General features: G+C 32.8%; 1 protein-coding gene across 1 annotated transcript in view; it reads right to left on the bottom strand.

Moving 5' to 3' along the window:
• Positions 1-393: 393 nt before the first annotated feature.
• LOC143228098 (RYamide receptor-like) overlaps positions 394-21,472 on the bottom strand; it is a 39,330-nt gene continuing 18,251 nt past the window's right edge. The window contains exons 2-5 of the mRNA XM_076459424.1: positions 17,425-17,617; positions 16,308-16,463; positions 15,252-15,473; positions 394-2,039 (exon numbers count right to left, since the gene is read on the bottom strand). Of these exons, the coding sequence (XP_076315539.1) occupies positions 1,800-2,039; positions 15,252-15,473; positions 16,308-16,463; positions 17,425-17,617 (811 nt within the window). The 3' untranslated portion in view covers positions 394-1,799. The remainder of the gene's footprint in view (positions 2,040-15,251; positions 15,474-16,307; positions 16,464-17,424; positions 17,618-21,472) is intronic.

The following is a 21,472-nucleotide window of genomic DNA, read 5'->3' on the forward strand; positions in this document are numbered from 1 at the left end:
AATACTGTAGAGAAGAGCAGTCACGTCATGTAATCAGTTAGTGTGCATTTCCTCACCAGGAAAATATAAGCTGTAATTCATAGCACAGTTATTCTAAATAAATATTTTTATTTTATTATATTTATCACATTTCTGAAGGTTATTTCCTGTTTGAGGACAAAAATTCACATGCATGAACAGTGTCATCATACATTTTAAGACAAGAGAATAAATTTACTGCAATCGACACTATTTGATTGACGAACAAAAGAAATGATATGTGGATAATATATAAAATGAGAATGGTGCATCACAAAATCCTTGCTTTCCCCAACTAATATATTATTATTATATAATTGAGCTTTAGAAATATTCATGCGCTTGTGGTCACCAGTTCCTGGTAATAAAATTTTACATTTTATTCTCTGCATGTTACAACTCTAGGACGAGAGCAGCACAACGTTAACAAATATTTTAGTATTTTGATATCTAATTTTTCAACACCATATGGTAGTAAACTTTAATAATTAGTTGTTTCCATAAAAGAACAACAGTGGGTCCAATACGTGGTTAAAGTTTATATACAAAGAGCTTAATATATCTCAATCATCAAATGTTTTATAAGGGTTGAAATCCATGCACACCAGCACGAGCACAATAGTTTTGATTTTACACGTAATGACTAATCCGAATATAACAACAGAATATCCATCCTGCACGTACACGGTGTCTCTTTTCTACAGTAGCTGATGTGAATCTCTAAGCTGATAATGAAGTGAACTGGGATTACTTCGCATCTTATTCGTCACATTATGAAATTTATTTTATATATAACTTAGAATACACGATAGTACATCTTCTGCAATGATCATTGAAAACTATAAATACTATAAATAGTAGCCCATGAATATGTGACATTTGACATTGAATATTGATGAGATACACTCTAGAGCTCCTATGATTCGAAGTGAAAAAATTAACTCCATAACGTCCATTGTTAAAAAGGTCCAAATGGCACTGTAACTTACTGACACTTCGGACAGATCACTTCGCATATTACTGGCACAAGAGTTCTTCACGCAGCCATGAACTATTGGCGCAAAATTCCTGGACTTTATTATGTACTATTGACTCTTTGAATTTAACATGGTCACATATTTTTACGAAAGACACACGTAAAACAATATATTATTCCGTAAGTAACTATATGTTACTACACATGAATATTCAAACATATTTACCACACGTATCTTTCATTTACTAAAACACAGATATTTTAACGAACTAATTTTTCTTATAAATTAAACTAATGCTAAAAATAATTTGTTAACTTCAACTCATCGTTCGCTTTACTATTTGGCTTATTTCATCAATACATATAAAATAATGTTGATGATTTTAACAAAATATATCTCTATAATGTATTTTCAGTATATAGTTACATTCTTAAAATTGTGTCGTATTTCACAGCAAATCATTATAGGAATAACGCTGTAAGTTTCAACATTGAATATAACAATGTACTGAACATTGTCACAATTAGTTTAAAATCACATTATTTATTTTTGTAGTGCGGTGATTAAACATTAATATTATAATCAATTTTTCAAAATAAAATCAGTTTTCAATACAGAATAAGACAAGGAATTTTACAAAGTAAGTACAGTAAAAATGGGGTTGTATAATTTCCTATATTCACTAAACTCGTAAAATTTACCTATTGAGAAATACATTTCAAATATAATACACGTTCGAACGAACATCAACTAAAACATTTGACAGTGAGTTTAAACGCCTGAAAAGAAAGAAACAAATCAAGTTCAAGAAGCTTTTTCCAGGAAATTAGTAGATTTTTTAGACAAAGAACAGGAAAATGACTTCATCTTAATCAGAGGAAGGGGAGGAACATTCACCCTGTTGCAGTTGTTAGCTGTTACGATGACGTCAGTTGTTTTGCCGAAGGAACTGGTGTAACGGCTACGAGTGAAGTGGACGTTCAGTCTTGTGTCTCTTTTCGTCCTCCACGTGTAACAAAGAAAACAGATTTGTTTCAAATCAGCCTAAGATAAGAAACAGCAACAGTCAAGTGTTAACAGCGTTTGACCTTGAATATCTAATTAAAACATTATAATTAAATTTAAAAACTATTTTACAATTGCACTGAACTACTCGTAGATAATTTCTTCACAAAACAAGTACCTTGGGTGATGATGCTCTTGTTACACAGCTTTTATTGCTGAGTCACTTTTACAAATACAGTTATCCTTATAACTATATTATTCATGACATTTGTCTTTAAAGTACTATGAAATCTGATCATATACACACACACGTATATAGATATCATGTAAGAGCTTTAATATATCTAATTACTTGATCATCATACTTGAACAGTGGGAGGACAGTTATGTATAGTTAAAATCATTTTCACTTCATATTTTTGCATTCTAAGGAAAATAGCTGCTATCCTATAAGCAAGGTCCTATAACGGAAAAGCAGTAATAAAACGGACTTATAATGCTAAAATACGAGGTTCGATTTCGCGTAATAAACACAACGTTGATTTGCATTAAAAAACAAGCAAGCTGTAAGCAGCGTGGAAAAGTAATATTTTAAAGCTCACATAAAGAATAGTTTAAGTTCATTTATAAAATAAAAAATTTTCGAATAGTTCTGTTGTAAATGTAATATTTCAATTTTCTTGTCTCAATGTATCATCGATTTTTGTAAACATAAATTACAGAACGTTCAGTATCTAAAGAAAGACTGGTAACGTAACTCCCAAAGGATGAAGTCAAATTTATGGATATGTTTTTGCTTTTAGTGACAATAACTTAGTTACCTTGAGGATTTAGTATATTTTTGTGATGAAAGTAGATAATGCTACCAGAAAACATCATTTTAACAATTATAAAAGCTAAGTGGTCTCGGGCCTTAATAAAGTGACGTTTCAGACCCCAAATGCTGCTTAGTAAAGAGATATCCGTTTAAAGACTTTAATACAGTTGAGCATGTGTAACGTATCACTAATGTTTTATGTACAGAGAGTTAATAACGCCTGACAAATTATTATGTTTGTCAAGTGATTGCATGGATGAAATATGATCGTTCGAAGTTGTGATAATTAAATATTGTAAATATAACGATTGGTCCTCGTATTATTAATTCTAATATGAGACGCGCGTAATTCCACTGCTTCAAAATTGGGATTAGATAATGTGAAGGCTTACAGCAGCATATGTCAGTCGACGTTAATGCTGGTTAGCTAAATAATCAATGGTACTATTTTCCACTTTAAAAATGCTTTGCTGAATTTTATATCTTACCACTTAAATACAAAATATAGACGGCAATTGTTAGAAATATGAAATCCTAAATTACTGAAATAAAATATTTAAAATGTTTAGTGATTGAAAATAGAGTTGTAAATTTGGTTTAGCTACTAGCATTTGATTATTTAATAAATACAGCTTTTCATTCACATAGTAAGAAAAAACGCTACGTGTTCACTTGAATAATTTATTTTCGTGTACATAAAAGTTATCAAATATTTAACACAAAATTACCACTGAGTTATTATCTAACGATTGTTTTTGTTTTATAAATCTATAGCTATCAAATATTGAACAATATCACTATTGACTAATAAACACTCTAGTACACTGTTACTTTTAAGTCAGACCAGCTGGATCGAATGCAGATCTGTCTTTTTATTTTTAACCAAAATCATCGCACACTTACATTTTGAAGCTGTCGATGTATTATATAACGCTGACCGTTAAGTCAAACCCAACTGTTCGATTAATGGAAAGCCTATATCCAACATGATAGCCCTTTCTTTTTGTGGGCGTTATAATGTTACAACCAGTCTCGCAATTCATTATTAAAGAGTAACCAATAGTTGGTAGTGAGTGATACCGCCCAGTTTTCTTCCTTCTGGTCGACATTTCGAAATCTGAACCGCAGCAAGTAGCCTTAACAGCTTTGCGACAAACAGTGAACAAGAAAAGTTCCATCCTCGTGAATCTGCGATAAGTTTAAAAGACGCACAACATAAAGGTTTGGTATTAGATTCCACGAGATGAACGGAACATAGATAACCCATTTTATACGTTCACGCTAAGCAACAACACCCGCTGAATGTTCGAGTAAGAAATATAAAAGTATTTCAATACTAAGTAGGTACGAAAATAAATCAAATGAAGCTTAGTTACACTTTGGAACAGTGACACCATAAAGTTCTTCCATACTGATAGATTTAACGTGATCATTCCTGTCAATAAAACACTAGTAGAACATTGTGTTTTCAGGTTTTGGTTATTTAACTGAATTTTGCTGAACGAGTAAGAACCTTTGCTAAAAGTTGTTGCAAAGGTATCTCATATTTCTAGACGTCTTTCTTGAGCTTTGATTTGTTTTGAATTTCAAGGATAGATCGCTACTGGAGGATTATATGCACTAGCTGTCCCTAATTTAGCAGTGATAGACTAGATGGAAGACGGCTAGTCAACACTACCCGCCAGTAACTATTGGGCTATTATTTTAACAACTAATAATTGGATTGAGTCCCATTAAAGTGCCCCCACTGCTGAAACAATGAGTATATGGGTAGTTGAACCCGCAACCTGCAGATTGCGAGCTGAGCCTCTCCCAACAACCATATTGAGCTAGTGTGTAACTGGCAAAAGGATGCAGGCTGTTTTAAAGGAAACGAGTCACCAGTATCAAAATAGCTAGGAAGCAGCTCTTCTAGAAGTAATATAACAAATACAACAAAGTAACTGGCCTTTCTGCTGTAACCCGGGCAAGGAAAGCCTGGCCATGCACATTCAGCAAAACAGAAACAATTGAAGATACGTCTTAGGTTACTTCGTTTGCAGCGGGCATTGGATTTATATCAGTAGAGGAGCAGATGAACTGGTTTCTTCTCCTCACATTTTTCTTGTTGTTTTTTTGATAATCGACTGTCACTTTCCATGATCGATTCTAGAGAGCAATAATGATGTCCCTCCCTAGAGATTTGACAAACTTCAGGAAGCGAGGCCTTTAGACATCAAATCTGAGCAAAATTGAATTTCCATAAAAGCTCAAATAATATCAAAATCGTGACAAGGGTTTAGGTTTAAAAAATCTTTAAAATTCTGAAAAAAAAAAAAGATTTTTGGGCGTGAATGATAACCTGAAGTGGTCAAAAACCTTCGCTTCTCGCTTCTCTTCACCCTATTTTAAAAGATTAGTTTTTGATATATATATTGCAAGTTGGCGAAAAATAATGATTTTGCTGAAATAGGCTCGGCATGGCCTAGCGCGTAAGGCGTGCGACTCGTAAGCTAAACATGCTCGCCCTCCCAGCCGTGGGGTGTATAATGTGACGGTCAATCCCACTATTCGTTGGTAAAAGAGTAGCCCAAGAGTTGGCGGTGGGTGGTGATGACTAGCTTCCTCTAGTCTTACACTGCTAAATTAGGGACGGCTAGCACAGATAGCCCTCGAGTAGCTTTGTGCGAAATTCAAAAACAAAACAAACAAAACAAAACATTTGCTGAAATATGATACACGTTTGCCGAAACGTTTTTTCTGCAAAAATTCGTTTATCAAGTTAGTATTTGTTGTGGGTAATAGTATAATAAAATCGGAATTTAAAAATTTGAAGCCATTTTGAAGATAAGCATTCCTACAATCTTCGGGAAAAATAGTGAGTCTACTTTTCTGATGATTTTAGGACTGACTATCTTAAAAATGGGTTAAACCTTATAAATTCTGATCACTTAGCTTCTATCACCTTAATGATAAACATCAGAAGATAAATGTTAATAATAGAGATAAAACATCCAAGCTGTATCAAGTACAACATCAAATACAGTAAAATACAATACATGTTTCTGTCCAGAAGAATGTTAATCTAATTTTAGTTATACTAAATCTGTTACAGATCATTATCACCGATGTTATCATCTTAATACTACAGGTCATGAGGTTGGCTGGGCTTCGATACATAAAGTTAAGTTGAACAAGAAACAGTGCACTTAACTAAAACAAAGCGAATTAAAAACAGTACAACTAGATTATACTTGCTATACTACATTAGTATTAGACCTTTAATATATTTAAACACTACATTATTTTGAATAACATTCAAACTCCACTATTCGATCAGACAATAGATAATTCTAAATAACAATAAATTTCTAATTTAATTTTTCATCTTTTACGCATGGGTACGTAGACGATCTTATACATGTAACAAATAAACACAGCATCCAGAGAGAATAATCTGGTCGTACCCCACTGGTACAGCGGTAAGTTTACGGATCTATAACACTAAAATCAGGGGCTCGATTCTCCTCGGTTGACTCACTAGATAGCCCATGTGACTTTGCTATAAGAAAAACACACACACAGATAGATTATATAATATAATTTGTTAAAATAATAGAGATATCTTAAATAATATTAACTAACATAGCATAAGAAACTGAACTAATTTGTTGAAATTATAAAAGTAGATATAGTAATACATATATTGCAACACAGTACAAATGATTTTAAAAATTTGAAAAGTTAAATTCATTCAGTTAATCCAATGTAAATTATTTGGGCAATGAAGTGATCTTGCCTAGAAGAGACAAAGAGGTATCATTCAGTGTTAGTTACAAACGTCTAATTAATAAAGTCCTTAGAGTTGGTTTTAAACATCTAATTGATATGGTCCTTCTTACTGACAATTATTTTGTATTTACCCCAAAACCATCTGGCCAGGTGGTAAGGCATTCGAATCGTATCCCCGTCACACCAAACATGCTCGCCCTTTCAATAGTCGGGACACTATGTGACGGCCAAACCTATTGTTTATTGGTAAAAAAGTAACCCAAGATGTGACGGGGGATGATGATGATGGCTAGCTGTCTACCCTCTTGTCTTAAATTACTCAATTGGCAGGTAGACTTCGTGTAACTTTGCTCGAAATTCAAAAACAAACCAAAGCCACGTGTAAATGGTTACCTCGCTTTAAAGAATTATTTCAGTAGAGACCGAACGAACATTGTAGTTGACGAAAAATTTATTAATTGAATATTTGGAACAAAGTCTAATGATTTGTTTTTGTTTTCATTTCACACCCATTAATATTAAATAACATATCAGATAATTTTTACATAAATATTTTAACGTGATATTATAAAATAAGAGGCGTCTTAGACCATAAAGCACATTATAGAGAGTAAGAAAAAGTTTTAAAATATATTTTCTGCTTGTACTTAAGCTGAAGAATATATACTTGAAGTACATGGAACAGCCAAAACTAATGCTAATTTCATCACGTAAATAAACTAAGTTAAGCGTTTAAGAAACTATAGTAATACAAGCACTCAAAGAGGAATCTGACAATTTTACAATTATTTATAGCTATATTTTCCACATCGCTGTTAGCATGTTTTTAAAGAACGGTTTTGCTTATGGCATTGCACTATGTTTTTATGATGTACATGGAACAATAATGAATTCCTTAAGTAGGCGTGGTGAACGAAACAGTTACGGTAACATTACCAGTTTAATAGTTGTTGTTTTTTCTACGTGCAAATTCGATTAAAAAGAATAATGTTTCTTTTCATTTCCGACAAAATGTACCACAAATACATAAGAATACTAATTTCAAACTGCTCTGAACGAAGGTCCCCAAAGGGTGATTACAATGTTTGGTGAATATAAAGTTAAAACCTTAAAAAAACTAATTAGATGAAGGAAAGTTATATATGTATGTATATATTATATATATATATATATATGTACATATAATATATATTTTTTTATGTGTACTGTGAATTTGATGGGTGTAGAATACCATCTACGTGGGTATACATAAAAGTTGTAAAGTAAACTTAGGAATTGTTTATTCTCTAACTGACTAGTGGAATTTTATTATCTATCTCACAATGCAACAATAACTTCATAAAGCGACGCACGTTCTACGTCAGTAGTACGAGAGTCATGATCTCTGTAGCTACAATCACGTCAAGGTAACCACGCCCAGTTCACTTACGGTGATAAAAATACAATTAACACAGGTAAATTACCTAACAGAAATATCGCCTTTAGGTGCAGATGAACAACGTTTAATTATGTTTTCTAACGTTTGTATTTTATACTTTTATCAAGGGTTACAAATGCTCACGAGGCTCAGCTGTAAATGAATGGAAAATTCAGATGAATCAGCTTGATTTTAAGAGTTTTTGTTTTATTTTATCCTTTGCTAGGATTTTATAAACATGTAATGAGAGTCTGTAAGAGCAAACATACAGACTAGTGTTATGCTTGCCACATATGACGTTAAGTAGTTTTTTTGTTTTGAATTTTGTGCAAAGCTACACGAGAGCTGTTTGCGATAGCTGGCCCTAATTTTGTTTTGCCTAAAAAGTGTTATTGTTCCGTTAACTTAATTGTCTTAGAGGCTTATAAATTTTACACCTTTACACAGCTGAAGAATGTGCAAGTTTTGATAACTTACACCTTTTTTTAAGTATTATTGTAGCAATAATAATGGTTTAAATGATTTAGTAAGACTAAAATGTCGAGATGGACACAACAATTAGGTATAATAACAATAACAAAAATTACACAGATTGTAAGATGCTTTTCACACATTTCTCATAAATATTTCAGATTAGGGATGTGCACAAATAGTATTTTAATTTATTTTATTAGCAGCATATCTGTTTCCAAAAAACATTGCGTTATTACTTTTACCTTGCGATCGATGGCGCTATTTTAAACATGTGTTCACCAATGACACTGACCAATGTCAAGGGTGAATTGGCACAAAGCAACTGGGATATCTGCACCAATAGACACTAAACAACCAACCAACTTATTTGATATGCAACACTAAGCATTTAATGTTAGCGTTTGAAACGTCAAAAGTCAGTAAGTAATTAAACGGAAACTTTGAACAATAAATAATTAAAGATTTTGCTTTGGAGCTTAAGGTTGTTTATTTATGAAGCATCTAAAATACTCCACTATGCACTAAGCAAACTCTGAACAAATAAAATGGTTGTAAACTTATAGCGTGTAAAGATCTCTTGTCATATTATTATGAATGACTGCTAATCGAATTGTGTACTAACCGTTAACATATCAGTACAAAAGTGCAGTATATTATGTTTTAAGTATAATTTACCAATTACAAATTAAGTAGCATATATATATAAACCATTATATTTTACAGCCAGTAAACATCAATTTCAGAAATTAACCTCATTTTCAGCGCTAATAAACAACTACATTTATACACAAGTATTGACGTAAATACGACAAGAATTAGGCAGAGAACAATACGTTAACAGTACTTATTGGTTGTAGTTTATTAGTTTGTAAAAAAAAGCTATTTAACAAAATAACAAACGCAGCACACTGACAGCCATAGCACGTATCGGAACTCATTTCGCAAGAATTTAAGCTGTTTGAGCTATAAGGAATTAATAAGAACAGATGTTTTACTAACTGATCCTAATAGCTGAAAAATACTGCATAAATTTCTCGTGACATCACAGTATGTCTGCGGAATTGAAACGTTAGAAACATAGTTTCGTTATCTATGGTAGGCAGAGCACATATATCCCGTAGTATAGCTTAGTTATTAAGTACAAACAAACAGTCCCCTGAAATCAATAACCAAATCTATCCTTAAGCGTTCACGTGCAAGACCTGTATTACATACAAGTACGAAAGCTTTATTTTGTTCCACCTGTCATCAGGCCGCCCAGACGTTAACAGGACTGTGTTATCACTGGAGCTAGTCAACAAGGTTACTTAGTGTGCTTTTTCAAAGTATTCCATGAAAGCAAATGGCTTCTGCTTCGTTTAGTTTTCTGATTTATTGTTCGCGTAAGCAAAACAAACACAGCGCAGTTTGATCAGGAATGATTATTTAAGGGGGATGGAAAAACGCCTTATTATTTGTAGAAGACTATCTAATCAGAAATGTTTACATTTGTTAGTAATGAAATCACCTATTTAGTGAAGGACGGATTATGTTAGCCAGTAATGAAAAGTGAAGATTATAGTACACATGTTCGTGTGTGTATATATAAGAACAAAATAAATAAACTCATGATTAATGTGAAAATCAATATTTCTTCTAATATTACGGGTAGTAACGTTTTAGCTGAAGACATTTACGTGCTACGCTGATAAGAGTTTAATAAAAATCGTAGAAATCACGAGGCTTTTTCCATTGTTTATTATCTTAACATTTTAAGTGTCGCTATAACATCAATTACGCTTTTTTATGCACGCACAAATTTACCACTACTATAAATCCTTTTTACACTGTGCCCTTTAGAAAATATTTGAAAGAAAAATCATTTACACTTACATACATATTTCTTGATACTGCATATCGCACAAGTTAGTTTTCAGATATGCAACATACAGAATTTATCAACTCGAGAGGCTCCGATGAAAAGAAAAATCGGCCTGTCATGCCCAGATGGGTTAAGGCGTTCGACTCGTAATCTGAGGGTTGCGGGTTCGAATTCCTATTGCACCAAACATTCTCGCCCTTTTACCCGTGGGAGAGTTATAATACGATGATCAATCCCACTATTTGTTGGTGAAAGAGTAGCCCAAGAGTTAGCAATGGGTGGTGATGACTAGCTGCCTTCACTCTAGTCTTACACTGCTAAATAAGAAATGGATAGCGCAGATAGCCTTCATGTATCTTTGCACGAAATTCATAAACAAACAAACTGATGAAAATTATTTTACAGAATGATGTACTTTTTTTAAAACTGAAACATTATCTTTCTAATAATCCAGGTTAAACACTTCTATGTGAATACATGGCGATTTATTCAAGGAATACTGTGTAGAAATAGAAATTATTTATAAGAAACTTATTTCAGTACACAGTTATAAATATATGTTAATTGTTACTAACTCGCTTAAAATGATAAAAATGTTTTGTCAGCCATTGATAAATACTAATTTTTCTAATTTTTTCTCTATTTGTTGGTGGCGTATTTTCACAATACACAAAGATACAACTCTCTACTTAATTAGACTTTCACAACTCCAGAAAGTCATTATAGACATTTCTGCCCTTAATAACACAGAAATATTCAATCACAATTTTGACATACAATTGTACTAAGATAAAAGATTTCAACGGATTTCCATGACTTGTTTGGAACACTAAACAACGGAATAAATCCACAAGATATGTTTGAGTTGGCGGTAGCTAACTCAATGGTCCCTCTACAACTTCAGTTATATATGAATAAACAATTTACTACATTTCCAACATAAAGTACAACTGAAATTAATTATCTTAATTTACATATACTTATAATACTGACGTAAAACTCACTTATAATATACTTCTATATGCTGGTAAAATGAACAACAAATCATTACACACTATAACCCAGTTCCTACTAAACAATCGACTCAGTAATACTACCAACCTTCCTCTACAGATACTGAATACATTAATATTTGTTCTCCACTTGCCTTTAATGACATATAAATGTCAAACAAACAATTTAAAACACCCTCTAAACTTTCTTTTAATGACCAAAAGTCAGTGGAATACAGTATTTACACTTTCTTCTTCTGACATTAAACAACAAAATACGGCCCTTATAGCTTTCTTTATCAATAATGTTTTACGTAATACTGCTTCTACATCTACTTGCTTTTAAATACCATAAAAAAGAATACTAAATCTGCATCTGTCCTTAGAGGCAGTAAGCAATTCTATACAGCCTCACATGTGCATTTACTAACACTAAACAAATCTATACAGCTTCTAAACCTATCCACACTGATAATAAAATGCTTTTTTTTTCAGCCGCGGCACATCGGCTCATAGAATGTCTCGAGCTATTTTTTTCTCTAATATACAAACTATTAGTTCATAGCTTCATCCTATCTTGCCTGATGTTAGATCTAATTAGAGTTTTATATTCAGAAGTTAAATCCTTTCGACTGATGTATTTGATCACGCCCCTAAGATCTCATAGATTAATTTACTCGTATCTTGCCTGGAAGAATTTCAAGTGCCGCGAGTATTTAAGATAACCTAGAAATAAAAGGCGCTGTATCCAGTAGCTTGTAGCATCATAAGTCATCCTTATACAACCCTATACACTTCATCAAATGTTCATCATATTTGATTTCCTATTCAAATTGACTATCTACTAGTCCAGCCTTCTATATTTATGATTTTAGTTTCTCTCTTTTCTGTAATTATGAGTTTAACTCCACTTTAAAATGCATCCTTGTTTTGTTAATCTTAAAGAATGGCTAAAGGCCTATTTTCGAGTTTTTAGGTTCATTCATAGAAAAACTAACGATGTTTTAACGATATAGCAGTTGAACAAAACAGAATAATTTAAAAAAAACTTTCAAGTATTTCTACAATTGCTTATCCTGTCATTTGTTCGTTGTGGTGAAAAATGATACTGTGAACACCTTTGAAAGAAGAAACAAGAGTTGTATTAATAAAATGGCACAAAACTGTGTTTTACTCCAACAAATATATATATTTGATAGTTTTTCTTTTCTAAAACACTGTTTTTAGTTTACATGTTAAATTAGAGTGAAAATAGATTGGGAAAACTACATATTTTATCCAAGTTGTACAACAGTAAAATTTTGAAAGAATATTTTAGAGAGCAAAGAATCGGAATATCTTTAGTTGCTCAACCAGTTAGATATGTTAATCCTCCCAAATTAATTAGATATGTTAATCCCCCAAACCAGTTAGATATGTTAATCCCACCAAACCAGTTAGATATGTTAATCCCCTCAAACCAGTTAGATATGTTAATCCCCCCAAATCAGTTACATTTGTTAATCCCCCCAAACCAGTTACATTTGTTAATCCCCCACTTTCTGTGGAAAGCAGTAATAAAATTACTGAACCGCTGAGTAATTTATTGTATATTGTTTTGAAAGCTTTTGGATTGGAAGGAATAAAAATCAAAGGCAGTAAATATTTTGTAATTCAGGTACCTAAAAATATGAAACTTCGCATTATTTTAGATTAAAATGGCTCACTAATGCAATCACTTACTGCTTCTCCCTGTGTCTAATGATTCAGCTAAATAAAATGGCTTACATGCTAGTAATATGTTTCCATGAAAGTAAAACACTTTATGTTTATGTAAAGCTACACGAGAATTACCTGCGTTACCCGTTCCTAATTTGTAGCTTAACACTAGAGAGGAGGCATATAGTCACCACCACTCACCACCAACTCATGGGCTACTCTTTTACCAACGAATATTGGGCTTGAATGTCACTTTACAACTCTCCCATGGCTGAAAGGGCAAGCATGTTTGGTGTAGCGAAGATTCGAACCCGCGACCCTCATATTGCGAGTCGAGCGCTCTAACCATCTGGCCATGGATTAGAAATACAGAAATTATTGATGTCGAGAGATTCTTTTAATTGTAATTCCCAAAATGCAATTTCTCTTTTAAAATGTTCCACTGGAAGAATTGCGTGTTGGAAAAACTACTAACCTGAGTCTAAGAGTTAATAGATGTAGGTATCATATTACAAATCCGAAGCATTTTTTCTCCTAATTAAGTACACATTTTTATTTCTGTAATTCCAATTAATTTAACAGACTGAATGACCCTCTTTTAAGATTTTCTTTTCTTGGAATTTTAATGAAAAGAAAACACGACTAATTTAAAAACACTTTTCGACACTTCCCACAATTGGAATGTTTGTTTCTTTTCGCAAAGCCATAATGGGCTATCTGTTGTGTCTGTAGTAAAGATTCGAACGATTAATTTTATAGTTGTAAGCCTATAAACATACAGCTGCCCTACCAGGACAGAATTTGAACGGAAAGTCGTTAAGAAGCGAATTGCTAATAAAATAGTTTATTTATTGTAAAGCAGAAAACTACACAATTTACTATTTGTGATGTACCCCCACAAGTATTGAAACCCGATTTTTAGTGTTAGAAGTCCGCAGGTTCACCGCTAAGACTCTGGAAGGAAAGGGCTACTGATAGTGAGTCTGGAAGTTTTTACTGGTACCTGAAGGATTAATGTCATTTAGGATAAACTAAATAAAGCTTTTTAAATAACATTAATATCTGTAATATGTGTATTTTGTGTAGTCTATTGAATTTTGTCGTTAACGTCAAAAATATTTTATTATTGATTTTCATTTAAGGATTCGTTTTAAACAAACTTGTATATTTAATTTTTGTTTAAACTATAGATCTTTAGACTTCAATATTTTTACTTTTCAAAACGTGTTGAGATATTTTCTGCATTTTATAGATCTTATACTGTAGAGTACCTTGTGCTGTGAAACCAGTATAATAATAAATAACAATTTGGAAAACATAGAGTCAAATGTAGTTACATATATAAATGGGTGTGTCTGATGGTCATATGTGTGTGTTATAACTCCTAAAGGGAAGAACGTAGAACTCTAAAATTTTGCACACAAGCTAAGTTGGCCCTGAGGGTGTGAAGTTGGGTATCATTGCTCATTCATCTTCGTGCGCAAATGCATATATTGTGAAGTAAGTAAGCTAAAACACACGTAGAAACGAATGTGTGACCGCCGTAACTAAGAAGAACGAATGTAGACACCTTATATTTTGCACATCTACTAAGTGGACCATGAGGATGTGCAAGTGGGTATCATTATTCCATGTGCATGTGCGCATCTTTTTATCAGGCAAGCTATCGACAAACCACTATAGAAAAGTAAATGTGATTGCCATATACCTAAGAGGAAAGACCCTATAAACCTGATATTTTGAAGCCATTCTACGTGGACCTTGAGAATGTGCACCTGGGTATTACTCATAATGAGGCAAAGCAACTGAAAAACACATAGAAGAGAAGTGTTTTCTTACTGGGTACTTTCACTAGTACATATATATAAGAAGATAATATGCAACCCTTGATTAGTCAATTACGAAAGAACAATAAAAAAAGTTAAAGTGACTGAATGTGTAAACTATAAGACTTGATTAAACAAAACACTACTGAAGGAATATATTGACTTGCTCATAGTAATTTTATAAAACTTATTTTATATTTTAACTTAATATAGCAAATATTCTCAAAAGTGATACTAGGTATGTACATATACTTTAACTACTGTAAGTGAATATTAATTCTTATTATTATCTTTATACTAAATATTGGCAAGTAAAACCTAATATCAAATTTCTCACCTCTACAAGAAACAGCTGGTTGTTTAGACTACTAGTAAAAAAATGTATATTTTGTTACCTTGAAATTCTCACTCATGAAACAGTAAATGATCGGATTCACGAAGCTGTTGGCCATGGAAAACCAATGGCAACAGAAGAAGGAAGCAACAAAAGCAAAGTATTCTCCCTGGCTGCTAACAACGGTGAAGTCTTCCTTGAAATATATTAACATGTTGAAAATATGAATCGGAAGCCAGCAAACAGCAAAAATCAGGACAACAACAGTCAACATCTTGATAACCTAGAAAAATATAGACTGCTGTGTTCATAAACCTTCATTGAAATGAGAAGTTTTCGCCTCGATGCATGTATATTGATCACCAAATTCAAAAACATTCAGTTAATAAGACCAAATGTATTGTCTGGCCAAAACTAGAATGTAATTTTTTTTTTTTATCTACCTCAAGTGAAATAGCAAACATTATTTTATACGACAGTATCGTTCATACAGTAACAAGAAGTAATATTAGATTTTTAGCAACTATCTTCAGCGCTTCCACTATGAAAAATATGACATCAATATTATTTTTTGTATATAATTGCAAAACCATTACCTACTAATTCTGTATCAAAAAAGTATTTGGTCTTTCTCACTTTAAAGTATTTTATTTTATCATAGCTTTGGTATAAAAAAGACCAGCTGAAAGTAAGTGTAAAGGTAATATAACCACAAATATGTTATAATAAAAATGATTTACGTCAGATATTCAACATTAGAATAAAGCATTTTTTCTCTCTTTATTACTGTTTAAATTTCATCACTGAGGGACACATCTGTTCACATATTTATCCGAGAGGTTAATTTCACAGATCAGTTTAAATAACTAAGTCTTTCAAGAAATAGTTTGTTATACAGGCGAATAATCCTAACTAAGTCTAATAAGAGATGTTAAAAAATATTCATGTTGTCAGTCAAGAAAAACGATTAAGTGTGCCATGTTAATTAAAGTAAAAAGTTATATATAAATATATATACGTATATATTATAAATTCAACTTATTTTCCTATATAACAAATATATACATCCTTGTTCAAGTTCATAAACCAGACGAAGTTATTATACAGTAGACCTTACCTTGGTCTTAGACTGATGTTGTTGGCTGTCTCGCATGTTATGAGCGTTTCCTGGAGCACTGTGCTTCCACATTTTTAAGCCTATGGTAGAATACGCATAGGATAAAACCAGCAAAGGAAGTAAAAACGTCACAGCGAATACAACAACCGTGTACAGCTGAAACAAAGTTTTAGATTGTACAAGTAAAACAAATATACTCTCAGGTATCTGATACAAACTCTAAGCAATAAAAAAATGCATAAGCAGCATTAACGCATTTCAACTACATTGATGTGGCAACTATAGTGTTGTTGAAATACTTTTATGCACAACAGTCTAAGAGACTGAATGATGTAGCGTTAAAAATAAGAGGCATAACATTAATGTCTTATGTGAAGAAAAATTAATTACAATCATGCACTGTTAAAAAAGCTTTTACGTAAGTATAATGAATATTTTCATCAGTTAGTACCTTCTCTGTTATCGATAATGTTCGACAGTAATTTCAAAGATATTTCACGAATTCTATCTTAGTTTGAGTCTATATAATAAACTAAATTGCAAGTTAATTTTTATATGAAAAATGGTAATTAAAAATGGAGTTTAATGTATTTACAAAACACAAACACTAGTTATTTGCGTCACGTAACATCACTGCTTTCCGTCTGTAAGTTTTCGTCAACTATTTCACGTTGTCAAAATATCATAACCCTTTCAAAACTTTCATGTCTACACTTTAATTCTGTGGTATCTCGTTTCAGGTAATAATGAATTTCTTTGTTGTATTGACTACCATAAATCTTCCATTGTACTAAGAATTTTACTAGTATATCCTAAGAAATAAAATTTCACTAAAAATACGAATGTTAGAAGAAAGTTATCATGCATTACACCTATCATGCAAAAAAAATTGACATCGTAGTTAGATACTTTACTTATGCAAAACAAAAAAATTACATCAGAAAGAGCCCACATTAACTACGATATAAATTTCTAATTAAAAGATAACTCAATTTTTTTTCCTCGTAGGAACACAATGGTGTTACGGGAAGAAAATGATAAATTTAGATACGATACAATATTTTAACTGATGTAGAGCAAATAAGAGTTAAATGGCTGTTGCAATATTTGGCCATACCTGACTATCGAATTCACCCATTACTTCCTTGCAATCATAAAACATCTGGCCTTGCAAGTAGAAAACTTCTGCTCGTCCATATATCAACTGAACACTAGACACTCCACAAGCAACTCCCCAGATAGAAGCGATGACGACTGTTTCCTTAGATTTTGTCCACTGCAGTCCAAGAGGATACATTATGGCGTAGTATCTAAGTAAAAAAATTAAATGACAAAATGTGGTCTTTAAATGTCTTAAGTAATAAATTATCTTATATTTAATTATGTTATTTAGAAATAAACATTTTTGTGATAAGCTGCTGTTACAAAACCGGCGCACCTTTGATTTCTTGTCATAACTTTTAGTTACAACTATAATTAAGTCACAATGAAATAAAACGTATCTAAACAACATCATTAGTCTAAAAAAAGACTTTTGCGGCAGATTTACTATTATTGCATATTCAGTTTAATATTAATGTTTTTCTCAGTTAAATACCTGTTTAGAAATGTGTGTACCTGATACTGTTATATGCGTATTGCGAAATTTCCGCCTTTTCACTAAATATGTAGAAGTTTTTCGAGTGTATGAATCAACAATATATAAATGTATGTAAAGCCAGCATTTTTGCCTTAACTAAAATTTCTAGACTCTCCTTTCAGGCTTATAAAATTAATCAACACAACTCACCAAGAGACAATATATATATATTGCTAGTTTCTTACAGGTGGTATACTATAAACATCGGAAGTTATAACTGTAATTAACGCTCATTAATTAGAAAACTACAAATATTTTATTAGGAATCTTTATAGCTTTCGAACATTACAAACCGCTTAACTTCGTATTAATATCTTACGTTATAATTTTGGAAATACATTATATAACATCAGCAGTGAAAAACTCACGTGTGATACACGAAAAGCTGGCTCGCTTCCCGTTAAGTGAATTTTACCTGTATCAACCCGAAAGTAATTCGCTCATCGTGAACCCTTGATAAGATGTCATGAAAGTTCCGTACCAGAGGCCCGAAATGACCAGGTGGTTAAGGCACTCGACTCGTAATCTGAGGGTCGCGAGTTCAAATCCCCTTCATTCCAAACATGCTCAGCCTTTCAGCCATGGGGACGGTCATTCCAACTATTTGTTGATAAAGGCGTAGCCCAAGAGTTGGCGGTTGGTGGTGATGACTAGCTGTCATCTTTCTAGTCTTACACTGCCTAATTAGGGAGGGCTAGCGCAGATAGCCCACGTGTAGCTTTGCTCGAAATTCAAAACAAACCAAACCAGATAAAAACTTAATATAGTGTGTAAAACTTCTGTATATAAATCATTATTTGTAATAATTGTTTATATTCACCTCACTTCTTTACTCTAAACAAGCCAAATCAAATTAGAAGAAGACTTCCACGTAAATGTAAATAATCTTTCATGAACGAGGACGAAGAGGAACCACAATGTTCCTGATCACCCCTAATGGGTAGAGAATTCCTCAGACTTCTCTCTCTCTCAACTAAACCCCTGCCAAGTTCTAAGGGAAGCGATTGTTTATATTAACCCTTATTATAAATGCTATTGTTGTTTGTACATTAAAATATATTTGTATTGAGAAGATTTGTTTGATTTTGAATTTCGCGCAAAACTACATGAGCGCTATCTGCGCTATCCGTCCATAATTTAGCAGCGTAAAACTAAAGGGAAGGCAACTAGTCACAACCACCCTCTGCCAACTCTTTTACCAACGAATATTTGGATCTACCGTCACATTATAACGTTCCCGTGGCTGATTGGGCGAGCATGTTTGATGTGACAGGGATTTAAACCCGAGACCCTCTGATTCCGAGTCGAACTCTCTAACCGCCTGGCCATGCCGGGCCGTATTAAGAAGGAAAACTGTGTGTATCAAACATCACAAATTTGATATATCTCTACATCTAATTAACTTCTAATTCTAAATTATAGTTTAACTCCCTTTATGCTTTTTGAAATATGATTAATAATATAACGAATTCGAGGCTCGTCCGAGATAAATCGTAATACGTAATACTTTAAATGTATAAATGAGCTGCTTCTACACTCTCTAAAAATACCAAAGTGTATTATCTCTGTAAACTATATTTGTAAAGTTCGTTTCAAAGCGAATAAGCAAAGTAGTGACACTTTAAGGTTTGTTTTTGAATTTCGCGCAAAGCTACACAAGGGCTATCAGCGCTAGCCGTTTCTAATTTAGCAGTGTAAGACTAGGGCGATCACAGCTGGCCATCAACACCCACCGCCAACTCTTTGGCTACTCTTTTACAAACGAATAGTGAGATTCATCGTCACTTTATAACGCACCCACGGCTGAAAGTGCGAATGGTGTATGGTGTAACGGGTATTCAAACCCGCGACCCTCGGATTACGAGTTGAGTGCCTCAACCACCTGGCCTTGCCGGGCCTTGTTAAAAGGTATTATAAAAAAGTAAATAATTGGAGTAGCCTGAATATAACCTTTGTTACTGTTCTATGAAAATGTGATAAAACAAGGCTTTAATAAAGTTCGAGGTGATATTGGTGCTAATCTGACTTCTCCACCTTATTCACAGCAAGGGTGTCACAAGTGCTCCAATGTAAAGAGACTTCTCCCATTCCCCTCTCCGAATCAATTTTAATTATCTTGTGGAACTGACTTTCCTGTTCCACATTTACTCAGTTGATTCTCATGGTCACGTTTCTATAGTGAAGACTTACGTAGATTTAATTTGAAAATGCTTTCATTTAAAGATTTTATTATTTGCCACCGTTATGAAACGCATTAATTACAAAAGCAAGGATAATTATGTATGATACTATATTCTGCATGATTTCCAGCTTCGGAAATCAATATTCTGAGTCGATAAATTCTTAGATAAACAACAACATATCTTCATCATGTTCTCGAGTTTGACAGCTTATTAGTTGTGCTTGCGTGCAGTTAGAATTATTTGAAGTTGTTGTGTGTCAGAACGCTTGTTGAATTAAAATTAATAAATGTATTTAATCACGTATTTGTGTATAATTTGTCAATGAGAAAAGCAATGAAATTTGTAATTAAGTACTCTGTAGTACAAAGATTAAGTTTGATTCAAAACATATTAATTGCTTACTAAGCCTAACTTTTAGGTTTAAGCAGCTTTGCTGTGCATTTACACGTATACGGGTCCACCACTGGGACAGCGGTAATTCTATGGATTGACAACGCTAAAATAAGGGGTTAGATTACTCTTGGCGGACTCAGTAGATAGACCAATGTGGCTTTGCTATAAGAAAACATACACACATGTACAGAAGCAGGTCAATAACTCCAGGGTGCTTACTACGTCAGTTCGTACTATTGAAACAAATATTTTTAATGGCAAAATACTAATAAAAAACTTTATATTTTTAAATTGAAAGAAAATAACCAGAATAATAATAGCTGACCACGAACTATACAAAGTACTAGCATGTCACTCACTACATATAATTATTAGTTGATTATTAGAACAACCCCCACAATGGATGACATATTGTCACATTTACAACCATATACAAACTACTAGTATACCACAATTATATCTACTACAAATAAAATGCTGACTAACAATTATTCTGTGCTACTGTACATGGAAAGATTACATACACTGAACATTCCGCCTAACTTATAGTCTCCCAGTCGGCTCAGCTGTAACACTAAATGCTTATAATTTTAAAAACATGTTTTGATACCTATGGTGGGCACAGCACTGATATCCCAATTGTGTGAATTTTAACTTGATAAAAAAAGGAAAAAATCAAATAAACTGTATTTTAACATTCAATTGTGGCTTTTGACAAGTGGATAGTTTCGGTGTATTACAGTGTACTGTCCCCTCAATAGCACAGCGGTATCTCTGTAAACTTACAACGCTACAACCGGATTTCGAAACCCGTGGTATGTAAAGTGCAAAGCAAAAATGCCCATTGTGTAGTTTTTCGTTAACTTCAGTCAAACAATTACATTCTTTTGTAAGTTTATCAGATGATCCCTTATTGAACACAAAGTGTGTTCGCAACGTAAACCGGCAAA

Source organism: Tachypleus tridentatus, chromosome 10, assembly GCF_004210375.1.
Source record: "Tachypleus tridentatus isolate NWPU-2018 chromosome 10, ASM421037v1, whole genome shotgun sequence".
Taxonomy (NCBI): Eukaryota; Metazoa; Arthropoda; class Merostomata; order Xiphosura; family Limulidae; genus Tachypleus; species Tachypleus tridentatus.